Source organism: Dicentrarchus labrax, unplaced genomic scaffold, assembly GCF_905237075.1.
Source record: "Dicentrarchus labrax unplaced genomic scaffold, dlabrax2021, whole genome shotgun sequence".
In the NCBI taxonomy this organism is placed as follows: domain Eukaryota; kingdom Metazoa; phylum Chordata; class Actinopteri; family Moronidae; genus Dicentrarchus; species Dicentrarchus labrax.
In genome coordinates this window covers 14068008-14092601 of record NW_026136716.1, presented here as the reverse complement: position 1 = coordinate 14092601, position 24594 = coordinate 14068008, and the positions used below count along the sequence as shown (strand labels likewise).

The window sequence follows — 24594 nt, the reverse complement described above, 5'->3', positions numbered from 1 at the left end:
ACTGGCAGGTACATTTTGCATATACAACCTTTAATGTGGCAGCTGGTAACAGTTGATTACTTTATAACAAGTTACCCAGCAGTATATAAAGTATCCCCCCTGTGTTCCATAATCTTTCCTTAACTTAAAATACATCATCATTTATTTGTTGTTTATATTTTCTATTACTAATCTGAAACTGCAATTAACTAAAGTAATCAAAAATAAATGTGGAAAAAATAAGTTAGCATAAAATGGAAAAAAATAAGTACAAGTACCTCAAACTTATTTAAATACAGTATGGAAGTAAAGTGTAAAGTGACTTTTCACCACTCCTACGAGTCATAAACAGAATTTGCTTTCCTGTCCCTAAACATTTAAGGTCCTTATGAAGGATTACTATATGTGCTGGGGCCCTTTTTCCCCTACAGCAATAACTGATGAAGGGCTGATGCTACGAACTCGGGCTTGCCAAACAGGAACATGATCCATCGTACTGCAGAGACATTGTTTGTGTGTTTAGTTACTCTGGAAATTGGTTGATGAAAGCCAGACTAGAGACACACCTCTTATGAAATCGGAACCTTTACACACACACACACACACACACACACACACACACACACACACACACACACACACACACACACACACACACACACACACACACACACACACACACACACACACACACACACACACACACACACACACACACACACTTCACTTGAGATATTTCAGACTGACATTCATTTCCTGGAGACTTAACCTACAGCTAACCACTACTTGCCTAACCCTAACCACTGGTCAAAAAGTCTGCTTTTTCACAATTGGGGAAACAATTTTCCCACAAAGCTGTTGGACCTCAAATGTATAGTGGGCTCCCGATTGTTGGACCCCACAAGTAAAACAAGCCCACACACACGCACAGGTTTAAATTCTTTAACCAACTGTAATAATCCAAGGCAAAGCTAAAGGACTGGGTGGACTTAATTTGTATAAATACTTCAGTATATTATCCCTAACACTTCACAGTAGCTCCACATGACTCTGGGCCACTGTGGAGCATTGTGGGTAAACTGTGGGTAAGGAGTGAACTGACCAGAGCCAGAATGGAAGGTGCAGTAACGCCTGTGGGGGGACAGAAGAAATAAGCATTGGTGTGAGGTAGCACAGCGGCTGTTTCACCTCTCCACGCTGAAAAGTTGGAAGTTAATTGAAGTGAACCTCCCGCTGCTGATGAAGAGCCACTCGGCCACACTGACACAGTCGGTGAGACTTCGCCGACCGCTCTGCTCAGTCAGCCTCCAACCAACTCTCACAGACTCATCAGTGTTGGAAAGATGTGTCTTGGGGTTTGGGGTTGAAGTCGTCCATCATCACATAGTATTACTGTGCTGTACTATGCTGTCCATTGTTATGCACTGCTAAAAGTAGTGGAGTTACAATAATGCATTACTTTGTAACTTTGTAATGCATTACTTTCACTGCTGTAGACACGCCAAAGAAAGTAGCACTGTCATTTCCCCTGTAGGGAGACAGCTGGACCAAAGTGGTGAACCAGCTGACATTGCCATTTCTAGAGCCGCACTGTTAGCATGGCTACATAGAATCTTTAGTCACACAAACCATTTTCAGAAGGTTTTCCAGTTCAGTCCTCAGGAGACTAATTTTAATGTTCACTGGTGGGAAGCCAGAGAGGGATGATGTACTGATGTACTTGTAACTTCAATAGTGACTCCTTATGGTTGCTTAGGGCGTTGCATTCTCTCTTCAATTTCCAGTATCGGATGAATTTCTTTAGAATTGACACATCAGGAAACAACAACTTTTGGATTTATGGGGATATAAAATCTGAATGAAAGCACTAAACTAAATATTCTGCTATCCAATCCACGTGTTTTGGGGAATAAAAATGGTACTTTTGGCAAAGAGAGGAAATATACCAAACTACTGTGTTTAAGGGCAAGAAACAGCCTCAAGAGCATTAACAGACAGCAGAGTGGTGCGAAGGAGCCGAGGCTGTTTGGAGCTGCTGTAAACATCGGCGTTGATTACAATGAAGAGGAGAAAACGTGTCGCCTCTGGTGGACTCTGGGGAGAACAGGCTGCTTATTTCTCTCCATGCGCTGCTAAATTTTTCCGTCTGAATTTTTTGTTATGTGGAGCAACCCTCAAGCTGTGACACGCTCAAGTCGGAGTCGGGGGGTAACACTACAAAATGTGCCATCTCCATAACAGCAGGAGTGTACGAGAACCAAATAAAAAATAATCCTGTGCTGGTTTTTTATCTCACACACACACACACACACACACACACACACACACACACACACACACACACACACACACACACACACACACACACACACACACACACACACACACACACACACACACACACACACACACACACACACACACACAACTGAGTCAATTAAGGAAGACAGTGGTTTAAGTTATGACAAGGCCACATAACCAAATGATCCATGAGAGGCATGGACACACACACACACACACACACACACACACACACACACACACACACAGAGGGACGAGGAAACTGGGTCAAATGGACCCTGAGAGAGAACGAGTGCAAAGCCGTAGACAGAGCCAATCGACACCGGATCTTTCTTTTCTGTCTATGAGATGGAGATGAGAGAGAGAGAGAGAGAGAGAGAGAGAGAGAGAGAGAGAGAGAGAGAGAGAAATTGGAAGAGAGAGAGAGCTGGATGGAGAGGCTGTTGTTAAAGAGGTGTAAAATCAAAACCCAGGAGAGCGATCGAGGTTTCAACTCATCTGCATTTCTAATGAAGAGCAGGAGCGAAAGAGAGATTGGTGTGATGAGGGAGGGGAAGTGAAGAGAGATGCGATGAAAGAGAAATAGAGAGGGAACAGCAGAGAGATGGAGTGAAAAAGAGAATGGTGGCAAATAAAGAGAGGGAGAGAGAGAAAGAATATAAACAGAAAGAAAATAAATCCCGTAAGACTAACACGAGGATGGGTGACACAGTAAGGAAGACATGGAGGGAAGAGCTATAGCCGCGGTCCAATGTTGAATTATAAAACATTTATTCTGCTAGAAGTTTTTGAAGTTGTTTTTTTTTTTTTTTTTTTTTTTTTTTTCAGACGTTTGGAAGCATAGAAAAACCTGATTGATGGCTTGCCCAGAGACGGAGAAGAAAACCAAATTGGCCCACATTTGTCACAAGTCTCAGAGCAGGATCTCTGATCACAACCACATCAGATCTTCTGGAAAAATTCAGCAGCCACATTTCAACAGAGAGAGGGCAAATGTGGGCCAGCCAGGGCACAATGAAAGAACTATTGGTATATTCAGACAATAAATCAACTTTACCAGCAGAGATATGTAGGACAAAAACATAATTGTTGCTTTGGGTGAAGCAGAGTGGCAACAGAAGGAGTCCCGGTCTGAAGCCCAGTTAGCGCCCCTTGTAGGCTGCAGTGTTGAATTACACCCATGAAAATGATAGCGTTGAATGTTAATGCAAAATGAAAATAAGGTTTATAAATTGATTGATTTAATAAGACATTTAAAACGAAGTAGCAAAAAGATTAATAATTAATACTTTTAATTTAAGTTATTTAAGTAAGTTGCTTGATTCATTAATAAATAATAGCTCCAACCCCACACCAAGAAAAAGTCAGCTGGCCAATCAGAGCTCCTGTTGCTGCTCTGTGTGTTGAACTTCATGTTACTGTTTGGTGGTACAGACATCAGTAGAACCATCAGTGACCACCACCGTGGCTAAACAGTTAAGCCAATGTGGAAGTGCCAAAAACTGCACATCCTCAAACAGCCACTTGAGGCTGGCTCCAAAAGCGAGTCAATCTCCATAAGGCTGCATAATAAAATGCCTGACTTTACAGAAAAAATAAACATGTCTACAGCCTGGTTCAAAAAGGGGTTTGGTCTCCAACTTCCCCGTTCTTGACAGCTGTACGGGGGTGAGTTTTTATATAACTTACCCGTTTAAATCCTATCAAAGCTTAAAGTTATGCATAACTGAGGGAATGGCTGTTTGGACATTTTTTGATTAGCTGGGAGCTGGCGGAGTCAGGACTGCCAAGATGTATGTTTATTTATAAAGCCTGTGCGAAATACCCATGGTGTTAGCTTTGACTTGTGTACTTATCTGGTCCAAACTGCAATTAGCAAAGAACAATAAATAAATAAAGTTCCATTTCCCTGCAGTAATAGCAACCATTGCATGAGCTTTCCCCTGTGTGAACCTCATTTCAAGCAACCAGCTGAGGAGCCGACATTGTTGGTCTCATCTGTCATTTTAGCACCATCAACTGGACCCATGAACATCAGCCCACCTCCTTTCAAATGTCAGATGAACACAGCAATTGAGTGTGCAGGAGCTGCTGATGACTCTCTGCAAACCTTAGCAAGCTAGCTTTCACTATCCGAGTGTAATGTAAATCTAACAGCAAGATGGCTCGAGGGGACAGATGGTATAAATTGCTAATTTTGCGTGGGCTTTGGGAAAACAGTGAAATAATGTGTCATGGTTCAAAGGCTATACAGGAATATGAGGTACTCCTGGAAGAAAGATGTGCACAATAACTAGAGCATGATTGTAGTTTATATTTCCTGATAGAAAAAGTGGGAAAAATTTAATTTTCAATTTGACATTTCGGGAACAGCACTTATTTGCTTTCTCTCTGAGAGAAAAAGCTCACCAACTAACACTGGATATCTCTTTAAAACATTTTACACAAACAGAAATGCAAACAAGTTGTGGGAGTTAAAATCTTTTGTCTATTCTTGTGTGAAATAATTTCTTTGTTACATAAAGAGGGATGACCGCACCTGGACTGTTTCTGTTGGTTTGTCTGAGCAGTAATAATCAGTTACAACTCTGACAGTCATTTGCTTTGCTTGCTTGTTATAATATCAAAAACTGCCATCATCATTGACTAAAAAAAAAAAAAAGAAAAGCAAAACAATAAAAGAGAACATATAAATTCATTTACAAAATGAATACATCTTACAAATCTATTTATTTAAAAAACATCATGATTCATCATAATCATTGCAATAAAATGACAAAACAAAAGGACACTGGGGAAGTCTTGCAGTGACGTATTCAGTGGTATGTATCAATGCTACTTATGTGTGTTGATTACTGTTAAGAGCATTTGGCACAGAGCCCTATTATTCACCTGTGAGCTCAAGCAATGTGTGTGTGCATGTGTGTGTGTGTGTACGTGTTAATGATAGTGGCAAAACCTATTTTCAATACTGCAACAGCACTATCACAGGGAGAAACACACACCTGTGGAGCTCTGTGCTCAAAGCGGAGTCTACGCTCAACCTGACTGAAGAAACAGAACAGCAGCACTTATCTACAGACCCTCTGCTATCTGAGTTTTTCTTTTACTTGATGAAACTTTCAGCTAACTGCACTCAAATTTGGTTAAAATTGTTTATGTGTTGTACATTTCTGCAACTATGAAATAAACCCCTAGAGTATTTGGGCATTGCATTCTGACAAGGCCAAATCTGAGGTTCTGTACCACCCAGTCTGAGCTGAGGGGGTGATAGATAAATCCATGTAGTGTTTGTTGTTCTTTGGTTTTTCCATTTTCTGTTTTAAAAAAAGACTTTTTTTTTGGGTGTTAATTTGTTTGTGCTGCCCCTCTCCGGGTGTCCGCAGGGTGGGTTGGCTGCCTCTCTACACACACCTACTGCTGCTCAGGGTCTCTCCTCCAGAGCAGCCAGCGTGTCTCTGGGCTCAGAGGCTGCAGGGAGGGCCTGCTGCAGAGTTATCCTTCCTGACACACTGTGCTTGGAAAAATGATCAATGCAGCCAGGGCTACTTGGTTTCAGAGGCATGGGGACTGTCACCGGTAGCAGGTACCGGTCCAGCTCCGGAGGTGGGTCTGGGTCCAAATGAAGCAAAGAAGTGTTCGGGGCAGCGCACCCTGAGGATACCCGGAGAAGAGCAGCACCAACAAAACAACACACACAAATAAAACAAAGAAACTTTGAAGGAACTTGTTTTGTTTTTTTCTTCTTCATTTTTCTGATTTTGAAACGGAAAAACCAAAGTAACAAATATACTACATTGTCTGAATATGAAACATCCAATCAACAATCAGCTGTCATAAGCTTTCTCTTGGCACATTTTAGCTCTGACTGAAGGTGAAACGTGTGATGAGCGCAGCTTTACATCAGCTGTGACCTGACTGTATCCTGGTATTGCTCATAAACTTCTGATAGTTGCTTAAAATACCTTTTAAAAACTATTTAAAACACAGCCTGGCACATCCTATTACAAACCCAACAGGTCTGCCTGGGACCTGCTGGGTCTAGACAGAAACTTCTCCACTTTGTGTGTGTTGTTGCTGCAACTGTGAGTGTGTGTTCACACTGCAGTCTACATGACACGACAGTCACAATTCATTCATTTATAAAAAACACCACAGAGACTCAACAGATGTCAGCTGATACAAGCTGGGCAGGTGATGTTTTTGTCCTACACATATGATTTTCAGTTTGGTCTGTTGAGAGCAAGGTAAACTGGTTTTTACAACGTTTCTCTGATAAGCAGAGATAAAAAAACTCTAGGGATTTGGGAAAGGGTTGTATCTGGGGGTCGAAATCTCTGACACTGGACTGAAAGGTTACTTAGCAATGCCTAAGGAACAGTTTGACATTTTGAGAAATACAGTATACTTAGCTCAACCAAACGTGATGGCACATGTTGCGTGATGTAAAATGAGTGGAAGTGAGAGGAGGGATTCCTATAAGGCTTTATATGGCTTCAGTAAAAATGTGTACATCATTTCTTTCAAGGCTAATTGTTTAATGTTTGATGGGGCTAGGCTAACCACGAATACGGAGATGGAACTGATATCAACAGTCTCCTCTGAGTCTGGGTAAGATGGCAAATGAGGATTTCCCAAAACGTTAGACTGCCCCTTGGACTCACTGAAGTCATGTGACGTTTAAAGGAACAGTTAAACCTTTTGGGGAATGAACTTATTTGCGTTCTCTTTGAGAGTTAGATTGACGTCAATCTCATGTCTGTGTGTTAGTACAAAGCTGGAGTCAGAGCATGGTTAGCTTAGCATAAAAACTGTAAGCGCGGAGAAACAGCTAGCCTCCAAGCACCTCTAATGAGCGCTAACTTACGCATCGTATCCTGTTTGTTTATTCTGTACACAAACAGTAATGGAAAAACGATCATTTTGGGGTTCAAAGTTAATGTTTTTTTAAACTTGGCGAGTAAGATGTAAGATGTTGGTGGCTCTTATGACGCTCCCGCAACGCTTTTGGGACGATCCCGTTTTATTCGCCCTGCTCTCAAACTTGCGACAAACTACACAACACATAGTTGGAGTTTCGCCACCCAACTAAATTGAAATGCTCGCTTGCGCTTCAGCTCACAAACTTCCCTGGCAAATCATGTCTGTTTGAACGCCATTTTGCAACATGTTAATTAGTTTAGAGGTACTGATAGGCATTTTTTTATTCGCTTTGGACAGAACCAGACCCGCTGTTTCCCTTTGCTTCCAGTCTTTATGCTAAGCTAGGCTAAAGAAAATAAAGAAAATAAAAGGTATTTCCCAAAATGTTTGACTATTCCTTTCAAAAGCAAAACTGAAACTGAGAAACATGCATGATTTCCCTGTTCAAAACATCGCAGCTGCAAACCGTGGAAGTAATTGACTTTCTTGCACCGCCCACACTCTTTTATAAACAGTCATGTTGCTTGCAGCGTGAACACATGAGAGTCTACATTAGTGGAGTGAGAGCTAGGTTTAAAAAAAAATCTGGTTGTTTGATGTCATCAAAATGTAACCCTGGAAAAGGCTTTGTGTTGCTCAGGAACGACATCAGTCGGTCATCATTAAAACAGTACATGCTCAGTACAACTCTTTGTCTCACACACTGTAGCACAGCACTCGCACGGTAACACACACTAAAATAACAGCTGGATACATTTCTGAATATTTAGAAAAAGAAGAGTGCTTGCTGTCACCACTTTAAGTGGCTGTTCAAGTGTTGATCTGGCGATATAGAACCAAGCACACGTCCGTTAGTTCAAATATTGGCACCACGTACAGTATCTCACACACAAACAAACTGCATATCTCCTTGTAAAGCTTAAAAATGTCTCTCATTTTTAAAATCTCTCAATTTTAATAAAACTAGAGTTGAGAATAAAGGTAAATTTTGTCCTTTTGTTAAGGTAGGAATACTCTGGGGTGGTAGTTCTAGTGCAATACCTCTCGTGTGGAAAGCACGCGGAGCACTTTCTTTCTCTAGGACTTCTGCTGCCGGTGTGAACACTCTAAATAAGGCTCAGGCTGCCTAAACCGACACTCTGCAAATGCAAAATAACATTAGCTGTGTGACTTAACAGGGATTTGCCGAGGTGCAGACACAATGTTCAACCAGACCCCAACCACTCCTAGAACTTTTCGTTGTTGTGCTGGTGTGCCGTTACTCAGAGAGACTCAATTACTATCGACAACAGAGTGGTTGTGCTTTGCAGCGAGCCATGGCATCAGAAGAAAAACAATTGTAGTCCAGTCTGGGCGCTTCATTAGTTATCCCTGGTGGTTACAGAGGCAGCAGATCTGTCCTTTATTCCCATGTGGCAGTGATGTCTCAGAAGCCTCCTGTTCCTAAAAAACATAACTCTGGATTCTTCAGAGTTTCTGGTAGTGCTATGGCATTAACAGGGAGCAAATAAATCTGTGTAAAAATCACTGGAAGCGCCACAGATTTCAATGGATCTTCAGAGTAAATTGAAGTCTCAAAGGCTATTTCCCCCATGAAAAAAAAGTCCCCTGCTCCACCACTGCAGAGCTGAGAAACCCCGGGCACCTCTTGAAGCGCTGTGATCGACTAGCTTGCGTTTCCAAAGCGATACGTCATTTTACTCCCAACGTCCGTCACCTGGAAAGAGCTGGGTGTCCCAGAAATCGTCTATGGGCGTGTGTCTGTTGTGTGTGAGGTGTTTCCTGTGAGCGCTGCAGTGTGTGGGTGCGGGGGAAGCTGTTTGTCAGTCCATCTCCAGGTCCATCAGTTTGTTGCGTGAGCGTGGAGTGTGCGTGGTGTTGCGGCAGCAGCACTGGGCGCAAACCAGACCCAGGACCAGAGAGAAGAGGCCCACACCTGGAGATACATGACGGGGTTAAAAATGGAGGAGACACAATATGATTGATTGGACAAAAACAAACCTTGTGGCTGCTAAAACGTAATTCACACGGGACTGGATGGCACAAGAAGAAACACAAACAGGAATGTGTAAGGGACTTTCCTGTGGCAGGGTCTGTAGGTCTACATCAGGCAGGTATGTAAGGAATAAAGCCTGACGACGTGCGCATTATCAGGAATTAATGGACGACACCTCGAGGGCATTATTGCACTAATACCATGGTCACTTGTGTTTTGCAATCAAAATCGGTTTCTGAATAGACATTGTGAAGCTCCAAGTGGTCGTTTGAGGAACTGCAGTTTTTGTCAATTCCATGTTGTCATTTGCCAGCCATGGAGGCTGCCAATTGATGAATACCTGGAATATTCATTGCATCCCACAAGGTTCTCATGCAATGGAAACGTTACTACTCCAGTAAATAGGATGAACCTTAGATATGACTTGGCAATGGGAGATATTTCTAGTTCCTTCTGCTCCTAGAGCGCTTTGGCTCAGCTACGAACCTTTAGTGTTGAGACGTGTTTCAGATTTTTATTCAGTGCATTCATTTAGAACGATAAACAGACAGTTTCAGGAATTAATGGACACCCAGCAGCCAATCAGAATTGAGTATTCACCCAGACCATGGCATAAAGCTTTTTTATAAACCTCTAACTACAACTGCACGCTCCAGACCCCACCACTCCTGATCCCATCTCAGCTCAGAGACAATCTCATCTTTATTCTGAGTGGCTCCGAGATGCTGCGAGTTAGCATCTGGTGCTAAATGGCTAAAAAAAGGGCCACTACTGTGGCAATTACGGCTACCAGCTCTACTCCATCCCCTACTGACACAACAGATGCCCATAAACTAAGATTTCCGCTATTCATATTAAGCCAGCCCTTTTACAAGATCAGTAGCAGTGCCAATTAAGTCATAGTTTACAGCTTGTTATTGACAATATTAAGTCTGATCAAATTCAGGTTTTTGTCTTATTCAAATCCACTGTGCCCTGGCATTGCCAGCTGTCAGCCACGTCTCCTAAATAAGCATGAGCGCAGCTCTGTCAGCGAGTCAAGAGAAGAGCAGCACAAACTCTCTAGTCTATCAGCCAGCAGTTTCAGTGAAGATGTCCACACTGACAGCGAGCATCAGGGAGCCAAGAGAACAAAAAACAACAACCTTACTTTTAGCCATTTTCAGCTGCTCTTGGCTGAAAACAGCATTTAAAATGTCAATAATTGTGTTTGTGCTACCTCAACATTTCAGTAAGTTAGAGCTCACAAAAATAGGCTATAATAATGTGTCATTCCCCGTGGCAACAGCAACAAACCAGATGTTGATGGCTTCAGTTGTGCTATTGTTTACAAAATGTCTACACATACACACACGTCTATAGCATTACAAAAAAGCTGTTCTCCCATTGTCAGACATGTAGGAATGTTGAATCAGACTCGTCAGCAACTGGCAAATATATATATATATATATATATATATATATATATATATATATATATATATATATATATATATATATATATATATATATATATATATATATATATATATATGAGATGTATACATTATTATAGCAGCAAACAACTATTAGCCATGTAAACATCCTGAGCAGAGAATGACACACTTCGTACAGCTCAGTAGAGCGACTGAGACTCCTGTTTTTATCATCTACGTCAGTGGATTCAGGTTTTATTTCAACCAAAGCAGAGTTTGTGATTGTTGGAACAGTGTATATCTAGATAACATATGAACAATAAAAACACAGGCTTAAGCTAACTGATAATACAACATCAACAGTATGTACATTGTTACTTTTACTTGTGAGTGTGTGATGGTTACATTACCTATTGAGGCTGCAACACCATATAAGAGAGGCAACTTTAGGGAATCCCACACTGCAGAAGATGAGACGAAGAGAGATTTGGTGTTTAATGGAAGCAAATAATATAAAAAAAAGAGTTAATTCAATTATTTTGCATTTCATGTTCATATATGTGCATGCTGAAATACTATAACGTGCCATGTCCAGACTAATGTCTCTGTTTCTATCTTTTTTTTTTTTTTTTTGCAAAATCACTCTCCAGACTACAGTCATCTGACAATAAAGAATTACAATGCTGAAACAAAATTGAGCAAATTTCAGATTTAACTGCATTAGTGTGGACATGGGCATGTAGGAAGTCCAGCACACACTCCTCACCAGCAAACCGGACTGTGAGGAAGACTCGAGATGATGTCAGCTCTCCAGCTTCAGTCCAGGCTCCTGTTGAGGCTGACAGGTACCAGGGAGTGGCAATGCAGTGATACTCCCCACTGTCACTGGAAACCACAAAACACACACAGTAAGACGCTGTAGCTGTTATAACAATACTACAGTGTAAATCTTCTGGCCAGCAGGGGTGAAACAGTCAAATTATTAGTTCACAAAAGGTCAAAACCACACACACACACACACACACACACACACACACACACACACACACACACACACACACACACACACACACACACACACACACACACACACACACACACACACACACACACACACACACACACCTGTCCTGAGTGCCGTGAATGTTCAGCAGGTAGATGTGTGTGTCTTTGCGCTCTATTGAGATGTCACTGGATGAGTTACGGGCGTCTTTCCTCACAACGCCGAAGCGGTCCACGCTTGCCACCTGGGTCGTTGTCTCGCCACCGCGCAGCCGGGTGAAAAGCCAACGCACCTCGTACGCCAGGTCATCTGAGAGAGACAGACAGACAGACAGATTTAAGTAAAGCAAGGAAACATTTTGCCAGGAAACGGCTCCAACTACCTTTAAATCAAAGTCTTTTAACATTTGTATTTCAACATTACAACAACAGTTACATGAGCTAAACCAATGTGTAAACAAGATGGGTCATGTGTACGTGTTGGTCAAACACGTATTTTTTCTACTTTTGATAGAGCAAGGCTAACAGTTTGTCCCTGGTTGCCGTGCTTCTTCTCACATTTCCATTTCCAATTGTCCAAAGAGTATCCAAAGATGAATACAGGCCTACTTTACAGAGCCCATTTAAGTTTCCTTGCTGTTTTCCAGGAAGAAGCAATGTTTCAGAAGGTTCAAGCGTTTCATGCTTTACCTAACATTTACTTTAGTTTATAGCCTGCCTGCAAATACTAATGTTTAACTGTTGTAAATGTTTCCATATATTGCCAAAACGAGGCAGTCGGTTCTGAATTCAAGAGGTTTTGATGACTCACATGAGCCGTCACCGACGCTAAATAAATGACTTTTAACGATCAAAACATTAACACAGCTTATACAGAATGATTTATGTTGCATTAAAAGGGTTTCTCATGTGATTATCAGCACCATATACCATACCTCAAGTCTAGTATTTACACAGACGTGGTGCTGTACTTATTACATTACCGGAATCGAGGAAGAGAGTGTTATTTTTGGATGTACAACGCAGCCCTAATTTCACTATGATAACTACAGAACAAAGGAAGAAAACTGGGGAAAATCAGTCCAACATAACAGCTCCATTATCACCACATTAAAACACACACACACACACACACACACAGGCTCTGCTGTTCCTTCTCCCACGGTAAGGAGAAAGATAAAAAAGACAGAGAGATGGACACGCAACATAAAAAGGAGGATAGTGATGACAAAAGAAAGAAAACAGGGACAAGAGAGAATTTGTGATAATAGATGTAATCTTTGGAAAGGGGGCGAGCGAGCTAATTATTTTTCAAGAGCAAGACGTAAAGAAAGAGAGAGAAAGAGAGACAGGCAGCGAGAGAGACAGACAGAGAAGCACAAACTAGTCATTAGTCTGTCAGAGAGAGAGGGACTATTAGCACTGTACCTCCTACACACACACGCGCACACGCACACGCACACGCACACACACACGCACACACACACACACACACACACACACACACACACACACACAAAGAAAGCACAATAAAAACCCCATGGAGTCTTAGTCATCCTCTGTCATTTAGGAGACAAATAGGGGATACAGATGAAAAAAATAAAGAAACATTTGCGACAACATGGAGAAAAAAAAAAGACAAATGATGATGAAAAACAATTATGATCGAAAAAGGGAAAGGAATGAGAGATGGAGAAATGAGCAGGAAGAAAGAATGGAGCGAATGTAATGAAGAGAAAGACTGAGGAGAGGAGGAGAAGAGTGAACTCACCCAGAGCAGAGTAATGAATCACATCTCAATTTCTCTCTCGCTCTCTTCCCTAATGGTTTTAATATTCAAGTGCTACATCATTAAAAATCAGTAGTAGTATGAGCGGCAGTAGTAATAACACTGGCTATGGTTTTAGTTCAGCGTCCCCTGGTCTTAATATTGATCATTGGTCCCCCATGTGACAGTCCAAGCCCAGACTCTGAAGCAGTTATCTTCCTAGCAGCAAAACCTGCAGTAGATATTCATGGTCTCAAGAGGATGATTTTGGTGACCTTTAATAGCACAAAAATCATCTTTGGTTTTGCATGAAATATGCTGTGGTTGGTTGTGTGCTTTTCTCTAGTGCAGGGGTCTCCGACCTTTCTGTATATTTTTTGTCTAGTTGTGGTATTAACACCGAAGGTCCTTATGAGGAATCTACTGATATGAACTGAGAGCTAATTTACTCAGCTCGCCTAATCAAGATGAACCAACTAATTGATAGGTCATGAATCTCTAAAGCACCATTTGGGACACAGAGGATGAACGCCAAATGCAGAAAGGCAGAATAGGAACACATGGTTTTAACTCAGAAGCTGTAATAAAGCAGGGGTCTCAATATACTTTTTAATTAATGAAAACATATCAGTAACTTATTTTGATGTTTTGACCCAATGGAACTCATTTGTACACTTCCTTGCAAGGGTGATGATAAAATACATCTCTCATTAAGAGCCCTCGGGTTTGTCATTTTGGACACTCCATTAGCATTAAAGTTTTTCTGAGGTCAGACTTTAAATTTTTAGCCACACGACTGATTATGGTTTAAGAAAGCCATGATTAGCACCCAGCAGCTAACTTATCTTGCTCACTGGGTGAGGGCATTAGAAGCTTGCCCGCAATGCGTGACATGCAGGCACTGCTGGCACAGCTCTGGAAGTAAAATAACTCGGCTATCATGTGATGACAATTTAAACAGTTATTCAGTGTACCCTGGCAAGTTGCGAAACAGTCCGATCGTAGATGTCGTCTCTTGGCTCCAACTCCATTCTGGTGTCTCACGTTGCTAATCGGACTGTAAATAATGACTGGTGCAAGGAAGAGGATATCCATTGGCTAAACCGGAAGACCCAAAACATTGGCTGTTGCCCCAGAGGCTATATCGTCATCAGATGACAGCCGATGGGTTCCGAGATTAAGTCAGAAATAACATTATAATAAGGTAGAGGAACTTTTGAATGCCTTCTGCCAAAGACAGAGCATAGAGGAGCTGAGATATTTTAAGTTCTGCTGTCTTTTCTAAGTCTCCCTCCACAGTGTCCTAAACTGAATAAATTGGCGGTGACGAGAATGATGGTGGTGATGAAGATGCATTTGGACAGCGGGGAGAGGGAGCACAAAGACAAGTAGCCAAGCGCTCCGTCCGACCAAAGAGGAGGAAACAGGAGGTGACACTAAGTGAGGGGTGAGTGGGTCGACTGACCCCACCCACACACACACACACACACACACACACACACACACACTAAGGAACCAGTTTGTCACGTGAACATCTGAAGGTTCAAACTTGTTCATAATGAAAAGTTGAAATCCTAAAATTTAAAACACTCTTGTTCAGATCACTACACTCAGGTGTTTTATTGCTACAGCCTTATCGGTCTGGTGTAACCAAGTAGCTTAAGGTGGCTAATGTGAGCTGACTTTACACAGAAATTACTTCTTCATAGTTGTTGTTAATGCATGCCAGTTAGTCGGAATCCCATTTGGAATCAATGAAACAAAAACGTTACCGCTTTTGGGGCTGCCAGAATCAACACTGAATGAAAGAATGAAGAGGACTTAAATAATAAATAATTTAAGTCTTATTTAACTAATCAGTACTGTTTTATGTGAGTCTAAATTGAATATCATTGGGTTGAAGACATCCCTTTTTTTCTTTTAAAAGGATTCATTGAGAAAAAGAGTAATCTGACACTTATGGCAAAAACATTAAGAGTTCATGTTGATTTGCTACTATGATAGTATGATAGTGTACCCTGGGCCATCCTCACTGCTCATGGAAGCTTGACTTCTGACTTTGACAAACCGTTTGTAAAAATAAGTATTTCAAGCTGTTTTCTTGTCCACATATGAGGCTTGCCTCAAAGTAAGCCTATACTCCATTGAGACTGTCTGCTTGGGCGGGGTGAAGGCTTTTTGACGGTCAGGAGCCTGCAACCAAACCTGAGCCATCTATTAGTCAGGACTCCCATCGGTCCATGCTTTAGGAAAAGAAAAACTGACTGAGTTCATGTGCAAGATGAAGGATTGTGTTCGATAAGAATGATGATCTCTTGGGGTGTGGACTCAATGTGACCTGATGTAAGAATCACGTCCTGAACTCCCACCAGTAATGCAAGGGATGGATCACAACAGGAAAAGTTCAAAAGAAGGAACCAAGTGAAAGAGGACATGTTTTGAACACAACTGTGAACTAAGTCCACTTGAGTATTCTGAAATGAAATATTAAGGCTGTGAATTAACCTTGAGAGGCACCATTTGGTTTGTTTGTTCTAGGCTACTGTAGAAACATAGTGGATCAACATGGCGGCCTTCGTAAAAGAGAACCTGCTCCTTATATAGATAAAATGGCTCATTCTAAGGTTACAAAAACACTTTTTTCAGGTGATTATACACTAATGAAAACATACCTATGAATATTATATTCAAAAGTTGTATTTTCATTTAAATATTTGTCTACAAGTAAAATAACTTCCATTATTGCAATGGCAACACATTGAAATATATCTACTTGAACAGAGATGTTTTCTGAAGACAGGATGTATGAAAACTATTTTAATCCCTTTTATAATCACTGACTATATTCTTATGCAATCACATCATTTAAGAACTGCCTAGCTGACAGTCAAAAGGTATGCGTTTCTGTGACGTTCTGATAACACCAGGTTACTGTCTGACACCGCTGTTGATGATCAAAGACACATTTTGCATAATTCCGCAGGACTGACGCATGAACTCCAGTTGCTTGTTTCAGCGGCGGCACCCATATTCGAGGAACGGAGCTATAATTAGAAAGCCTCTGCTTTCTCACAGTTAGCCTCCATCCTTTACTTTCTTTGTTCTTGATGGCAGAGAGGATGGAGAATGTGAAGAGGGATGGAGGGGGGGGAAAGGGATTTGAAAATACTTAGTGACTGAGGAGATTATTTTGTTTATCACATAGCCATTAAATCGACAGTGAGAGGCACTCGCCAATATGAACACATCTCAAGCTTTGTCTTTAGAGAGGACGTAGTATCACCAGTGACACCCTCGCCCCCTCCTCGTGGGAGGTGCTATAGGAGTATCTGATCCTCCACCAGCAGGCTGACGCATGGCTTCTTGCCCACAGCTGTTCCTCTGCTGAACGCAGACTCTTGGAGTGCCCCAATACAGATCTTTCTGCCCCCCTACTTGAACTCCTGAACTCACTGACTCCCATCCCTGCATGCACTTGATAAGCAATAGGCTCTGTTTACACAGCCTTACTGTATATGCAGAGTGAACAGAAAGGACCTTGTATATGTTGCTAGATAAGTAAGTGCATATAACATTTCCATAGTTTCTGTGCATGTAAACAATATCAAAAATGCACACATTATTTGTAGGATAATCACAAGCAATCATTGGTCCCCAATATGACACCTAACATCCCAACCTAAAAGGCCTCAGTATGCTTGAAAACAGTGATTTTCAAACAATGATTGAGTTTTTACCAAGTGTGAACCTATCGTGATGTCACCCATTGGTTTGTGGAGTACTGCTTTGAAGCCTCAAGTTTGGCATTATGGTCGTCGCCATGTTGTTTTGTTTTTTGCAGCCAGCAGTGGTGACATTATGCGAGTTGGCCTGTGCTCATGGGCTGTGCTCGGTTTCGACTCCACTGAAGCCTGGTCCATTACAGATAAACAGTACACTAAAATTTGTTTCTGAAGTAGTATCTGATCAGCATTGCCTAGTTTGAACATCATGCTGTATGGAAGAAGACGTGAAACTAGTGACTGAGACCATAAACTCATTAGGAAACGGTTTACTGAGCTAATAAATCAAGTGAGAAGAAGAGTCATTTCTCATTTCTCCCATGAAGCTGCTGGCCATTAGAAATAATGCAAGTTTAAGACACTTCCATGACCTGGAAGTTCTGTCCACTAATTAAATACTGTCAGTGGTCCCTACATGTGCGCAGTTATCAAATTGTTATGATTCACTGCATCGAGACTAACAAGATGCACAAAAGACGAAGCGTTCTCAGAGATTTTGGGGAGGCAGCCCATCAAGATAGGTTTTTCCCAACTCTGGTTTAAAAAGAAAAAAAAAAAATGATGGCGAGCTACCAATGTGTTGCACTCTTGCCTGTATAATGAGCAGGGTGGGGGTGTTGGAGGGGCGGTGGCAGAAGAGGAACTACAGTGAATCTCTAATAGAATATCTGGCTCCTGTCTGAGCTAATAAAACTAAAATGGCTGTCTGTGGAAATGAAGACAGTCTGATTGGATTTCTCTGGATTAATCCCTTGAGGAGACTCCAAGGCGTAAAACTGCCTGACTGACACACACACACACACACACACACACACACACACACACACACACACACACACACACACACACACACACACACACACACACACACACACACACACACACACACACACACACACACACACACACACACACACACACACACAAGACTGACAATTACCACCAGTGCTTCTAATGAAACTGTGTGTGTTCTCTGCTCCATAAAGCAGGACAGCACTGGTAGAGTGGAATACTAAACACTATAAAAACACTATTTAGCCTCACAGAAACAAAGCCACTGGGAAGCAAAGTTTCCCTCGTTACTTGCTGCATGCTTAATAAGACCTCCAGTAAATGAATGCAAATTTTACTTCATATTTGGTGTGTTTTGCTTGCAGATGCCTTCTGAATACATGACCACTGAGTTACACTGATGTGGTGTAACATATTTCATTAGGCCTATATTTTTGGATTTTAGTGGCTAAATGTTGACATTTAAAGATATCAAACCAAGTATTTGCAATCTTAAAAATGAATTTTATTCTTAGCAGGATGTAAAGACTACCAAAGAGAATCTCATTGGCATGGGTTGCAGTAGAGAGTTCAAATGTTGTCTTTTCCAGTGTGCAATGATGAATCAAAGCACTAGTTATTTTTGGCATATGTGGAATTGTATTATGTATTTTAATTCTCAGGAGCACAAAGCAATTCATCAGCACTGCTTCATGTAATGATTGAACCTGAATTTGTGTTTGGCTCAGCTTAAATACACAAGCCAAAAGCATGCTAAGAATGCCAAGAATGGCCAATTATGTCTTCCAGGACCTAAAACAAGTTACTTTAAAGATAACATACAGAGGATCTCCAGAATGGAACTTTTTACCAAATAAAGTCAAATACATTTCAGTTTCACAACAAATACACTGTAGATACAGATTATAACTGCATCAGCTAATGGGGATCCTCTCAACAATAAACAGTAACTGATTGTGTCATATTGGTATTGCTATTGTACCAATGTAATAAAATGTTGATTTGTATTTTGAATGTTTCCACTGCGAGCCAACGTAATGTGGCACTCAAACTTCCACACAGTTATCTTAGCTATTTTACTCCCAATAACTCTTAACAAGATATTGAAATGAAATAATCTCTAAACTAGATACTATTGTACGCACATTGCTGATACATTACTCTTAAGCAGCAGGGACAGGGTCGTTTTATGGCTTCGAGGATCAAATTATTATTACTGGGCTTTTTACACTGCACCTAGCCCAGGGCTAAAACAATGCTTCGAACATTCTTAGCCCCAGGCTAAGGGAGCTGTTAGCCCCAGGCTAAAAAAACTTTCATACTGGAACACTCTAAAACCAATAGTCTCAAGTTTGTGGGGTTGTCTCGCTAAAGTAAACAGAATGCAAACATTAGTTGTGTGTTATAACAGACATTTAACCCTGGGCTAGTAGGGTTAGGGTTAGTGAATTGTGTGAATTGTAATTCCCTGGAGTGAGTGTGTGAAAAGGGAGTTATTCTAGGAACATCTCTTAGCCCAGGGCTATCCTTAGCCCTATGAAAAGCCCATGAAAACTTTATTGTATGACACATACTGAGTGTTTCAATGTCTACTAAGCCTTGAAATCATGGATGTATTACTTAAACCGGCCTTCCTGGATCCTAGGTCATCGTCCTACAGGTTCTTGAAACAACTCGTGAAAACAAATGCAGGGTTTTTGGTGTGGACAGTACCCAAGTATTCATTAACATTATCTCAACTGTAGAATTAAATATTATCTACATTATTAACATTTTACATTATGAAAAGAAAACATCAGTCAAAGCCTGTCCTTGCACCTTGTGACACTCATGGCGTTCCTCCTGTTTAATGTCTGCATTGACTTTCACTAAACAGAAGAAACCCAGAGTGTGGTCATGTTTCATCATTGTGCATGGAAAACTTCTGTTGAACACTTCCTAGTCTGATCACACTGAAATCTGCCATTTCTGAGGGTTCCTTTAAAGCTGCATCTCAGCTCCCATTTCTGTTTAACTGGAGGACCTAATGGAGTGAAAACGATGGCACTGCTCTGCTGTTCAGGACTATCTGCTCAACAATTTCAATTTGAGTTTTACTGTCACCCTATCCTTTCCTCTCCTCTCCTCTTCCACTCGTTCCCTGCTCTTACACCCCTTTTCCAGCTTGGTCTTTATGTGTGGTTAGCTACCATTTGCTCTGTTTTTTTTTTTACTACAGTATAAATATCCAGAGTGAGACGGTGTTTGATGTTTTGAGTCAAGACTTTTCTTCTACTTCTGTTGAACACCTGAAGTGGTAGATTTGATTTTTTGCAGTCATCTCGAGGCTCTTGAATACTGAAAAGGATTTTTTGACAACAAATGAATAAATGACTACCGAATAAGTCGCATGAAATTTTTATCTGTCTTCTCATGTCTCTGTGCATTTGGAGATCTGAAATGGGGTGAAGCAATAACAGAGAGAGCTGTGTTATTTTAACTGTTTATTCCCCATAACTGGAAAATAGAAAACATTTTTGAAGCATAAAAGCAAGTAAAAAGCTAATATTGGGGAACAGATTTGGATAGAGATTTTGGTCTACTTATGATGCTACAGGAAAGTTCAGCGGATGTTGAAAACAATAGTTTCTTAGTGAAATCTGGCCCTGTTGCACGGACAGACGGACAAAACAACCAACATTATCAACCTTAGATCCTGCTGATTTTGGAGCAGAACCCTGTGATATTCATCATCAGGATGGGAGTAATCCGTTTTTCCAAAAGGATCAACCTCTATTGCTGGACAGACAGAGTGAGAATCCGATCTGATCACCTCACCACTTCATATTCTTAACTGCCCGTCTCTCTTCATCCCTCTCACCCCTCTCTACACAACCACTCTTCCCATTCTTTCTCTCGCCACTTTGGTAGCATTCACTGCCTACCTCTCCTTTTTCTCTCCTCCTCGTCCCTCTTTTTAGGAAACTTTGCATGCTGTTCTCGAACCACTCTTCCTCCATTTACTGCCTCCTCTATTCACTCTCTTCCACTCTTGCTCACTTTAACAATCTGTTTCGCTCTCTCCACTTTTCCCCCCATTCACTCCCACCTTCTCTCCCTCTCTCTCCATCTCGCCGTCTATTCTTTCTCTACCTCGTTCTGTCTCCCCGGCCGGCTAACGGAGCGTGAGATTGGCTAATTAACGGCTGCCTGTCGGCCCTGCAAAGACAGCTGGGTAATTTGGTGAGAGTGGAGAAGAGGGAGGGTGGAGAGACTGGGGAGGAAGTGAGGAGTAGAGGAGCCAAAAGAGGAGAGAAGGAGGTATCGTTATATTTATCACAGTTATTTTAAAATACGATTTACGTTTTCAGGTGTTAATCACCCGTTCCTGTTCCTGTGTGCATTTATAAAAAGTTGGTATTGTACTCCTCATTAAGATGTATGATGTTGCTTTACTTCCATGGCACCCATTACCCACTGCCTGAAAAACAGCAAAAACACTGTGATATGATGATGCAGACAAAATTGAATATGGTCTATATTAAAATGTCAGCTGACAGTAGGCTTTGCACCAATAAGGTCAAAGGTCTAAGGTCTATCATCTGACAGAGATTTAGCTTCGCTGGGGTCCGCGACCAATATTCCAGGGCATCTGGTGTAACCACTGAATATCCAGATAACGGAAACGGATGCCAAGGCTTCCTCTGCAGTCCGATTAGCAGCTTGATATGCGAGAAAGACACACTTTGGCTAATCTCTATAAACAGATATTTGCACATGAATGCAGATACACTTTTAAAAAAGATAATACAAATGTAACTCGCCATCAAATGATAGCTGATGGGTTCAGAGATTGCATTTTGGCCAATGCTTTCCGCCTCTTTGGCTCTCCACGTGGACTATTTACCTGCAGGCAATCAAAGCCCACTCAATTGTGATTGGTCAATACTACTCAGATTACAAACTAGAATGCTTCTGATGCCAAATCTTGGTCCCTTGCCTACAGATTCTGCATTTATATGCTGTTTATAGAGATTAGATATCCACCAACTCCTGAAGGTAAGATTTTACTCTGTAGCTGCTAATGTTCCACTATGTTCATCAGTTTTGCTGCAAAAAAGCTTCCAGCTGCAGCTGGAAACCAGGTTGTTGAGAACACAGACTGAACCAAAAAAGTAAATGTACCAACAATGAAACAATGAGCCAAAAGAAGCTACAACACTCCTATTATACAGTATATACTGATTGTTGAAGCTTTAAAGCTATACTTGAGTTTTTTTAAGAAATTTAAAAAGGAAAGTATAGAGCCCAAGGAAGCCATTCTTGTTACGTTTTGATTGAGCGTTCATCTCCTGTGATTGGCAGCCACATGCTGTGATGTGATTGAGGATTTGGGAAGGGTGAAAAACCAACGTGTTGCTTTGCAAGAAATGTCCACAGATTGTTTATGTGTCAGTATAAAGTTACTTTGAGCAAAATCTGGAGTCAGTTGACATAAGTTGCAAGTCAAATACTGAATAACTTAAGTGCCAATAGGTGATTGAAAGTATTATTAAAGTACAGGAGTAAGACTATGCTTGCAAACAGATCAGATTTTAATAATCAGCTTCCACTTCAAAATTATAATTTAGCAGTGACACAAATACAATTCAAAATTGTAGAGGTATCTGCAATTTATTGAGTTTTCATTACATGCCTTCTCCTGATATCTCTGCACTATGTCATAGTAAACTTTGTTTTACAAAAGGACCAAACACTTTTTTTGCTAATATCGACCAATTCTGGGAAACAAGTTTATTTGGCATGAGCGTACTTGTGTAAAATGTATTTTAAATATAATATATTTAATATATAATGACATCTTTGAATGCATCATTTGCATTATTGTGATCTCTGGCTGAAAATTGACTTTAATTGATAAGTACCTTTAACACTATTGTTTCACTTAATCTAAATGAAATCACACTGACTGACACTTGACAGTTGTGGCTGTCCAAAATTAGTCTAATTTTTCTCTTTTCCTTTATTGCTTTCTGGCTTCTTCGGAGGCTATAAGGACTGCCTGTGTGAACCAGTGAAGTACAAAGCTTTATTTTCTCCCAGGAGGAACAGAGTGGTATGCTGTTATTTTAACAAAAGAATTTCAGAGCACAAAAAAAAAATAACAGCGATATGTGGAAAAGACACAAACTGCCACAGTTTAGGTGGCAGTGCCCTAGAAAAGAGAAAAAAAAATATCTCTGATGGTGATGTCATCTCACTACCACTGATTTCAAGTGTGCAGCGTCTCACTAACAACACTGCAATAACATGCCAGTCATTCCACTGGTAATGGATGCTGTGTGTCCGCGTGCAGCAGCATGCTGAGAAAACACATCAGAGCAAAACAACACAGGGTCAAAAAGATAGCCACTCACATGCTTCTCTGTTAGAAACATTCCTTCGATAACTTCAATTTGATAAATGATAACTGACCTACAATAATGATCCTGTACAACACAGAGGATGTTTCTCTTGTTTGATCAGGAAATCTGCTCTAAATTTAACTCAAAAAGAACAAAGAGTGATCTAGTGATCATGTTCAAAGAACAGAAGATGAAATCATCAGATTTGACATATTTGTACACATTCACCTCTAGTGTCGATATTGTCAGTCTTGGGAAATCTCCAGAAAGGCATTGAAGTTTGAAAGTAAACTGAAAGCATCATCATGTCTGAACCTCTCTCAGGCACATACCACAGCGGATTTCCGAAAAACAATTATCTACCATCTGCTGTCTGAGGGTATCAATGTGTGAAACTGCAAAGTGTAACTTAAACATAAACAAGATTAAAGTTGCAGTTGCAAAGAAGTGTCTAGAAGCTGTTTACTGATTTACTGTAACTGTTCTTAGAGCCTTAACGAGAGAAGAGTCTCGAGTCACACTAGCCACTCTGGGAGGCTGCACAGTGGTGCTTTGAGCTGAACATCATTAGGGTTAGTTTATCATGTTTCCATGCCAACCTTTGCTAAATAGCACTAAACACAAAGTATAGCTCTTTCTGTTTTTCTATTGCTGTATCATACTTTGAGAAGCCAAATCTATAATATCTGCAAAGGGTTCCTTGTAGCACCAACGCAGTTCATGTAAGGTGACACCCCACCCCCCCACACATACACGCAAAGTTATGCATTTGCCTGTAAGTACTTAATAGCTTCACTAATCAAAGGCTAGATAAGCACTAGCACTCACTGAGCAGCGAGGAATAATGGGAGAATATTTTGCATGAGTGTGTGTTTCACCATGCCCATCATAAAAACAAGCTCCAACAGGAAAGCCGTTTTCAGCCTTCTATACGGAATGTGTTACACGTACACACTTGCTGTTGCTCAACCTTTTCAGTAATTTCCCTTAGTCTCCCTCTGCTCTTATTGTGCCAGAACAATGAGCTACAAAGGTGAGGTGGTAACTAATGAACGAATCATTTGTATAGTACCACACACACACACACTAACACAGACACACACACACACACACACACTAACACAACACACTAACACAGACACACACACACACACAGACACAGACACACACAGACACACACACACACAGACAAAGACACACACTAACACAGACAAAGACACACACACACACACACACACACACACACACACAC

The 24594-nt window shown here is 41.0% G+C and overlaps 1 protein-coding gene across 1 annotated transcript in view; it reads right to left on the bottom strand.

Moving 5' to 3' along the window:
* Positions 1 to 4584: 4584 nt before the first annotated feature.
* The window catches only part of ptgfrnb (prostaglandin F2 receptor inhibitor b), a 69259-nt gene continuing 49249 nt past the window's right edge, over positions 4585 to 24594 (bottom strand). Inside the window, exons 12-15 of the mRNA XM_051428334.1 lie at positions 11740 to 11926; positions 11381 to 11499; positions 11025 to 11075; positions 4585 to 9139 (exon numbers count right to left, since the gene is read on the bottom strand). Of these exons, the coding sequence (XP_051284294.1) occupies positions 9027 to 9139; positions 11025 to 11075; positions 11381 to 11499; positions 11740 to 11926 (470 nt within the window). The 3' untranslated portion in view covers positions 4585 to 9026. The remainder of the gene's footprint in view (positions 9140 to 11024; positions 11076 to 11380; positions 11500 to 11739; positions 11927 to 24594) is intronic.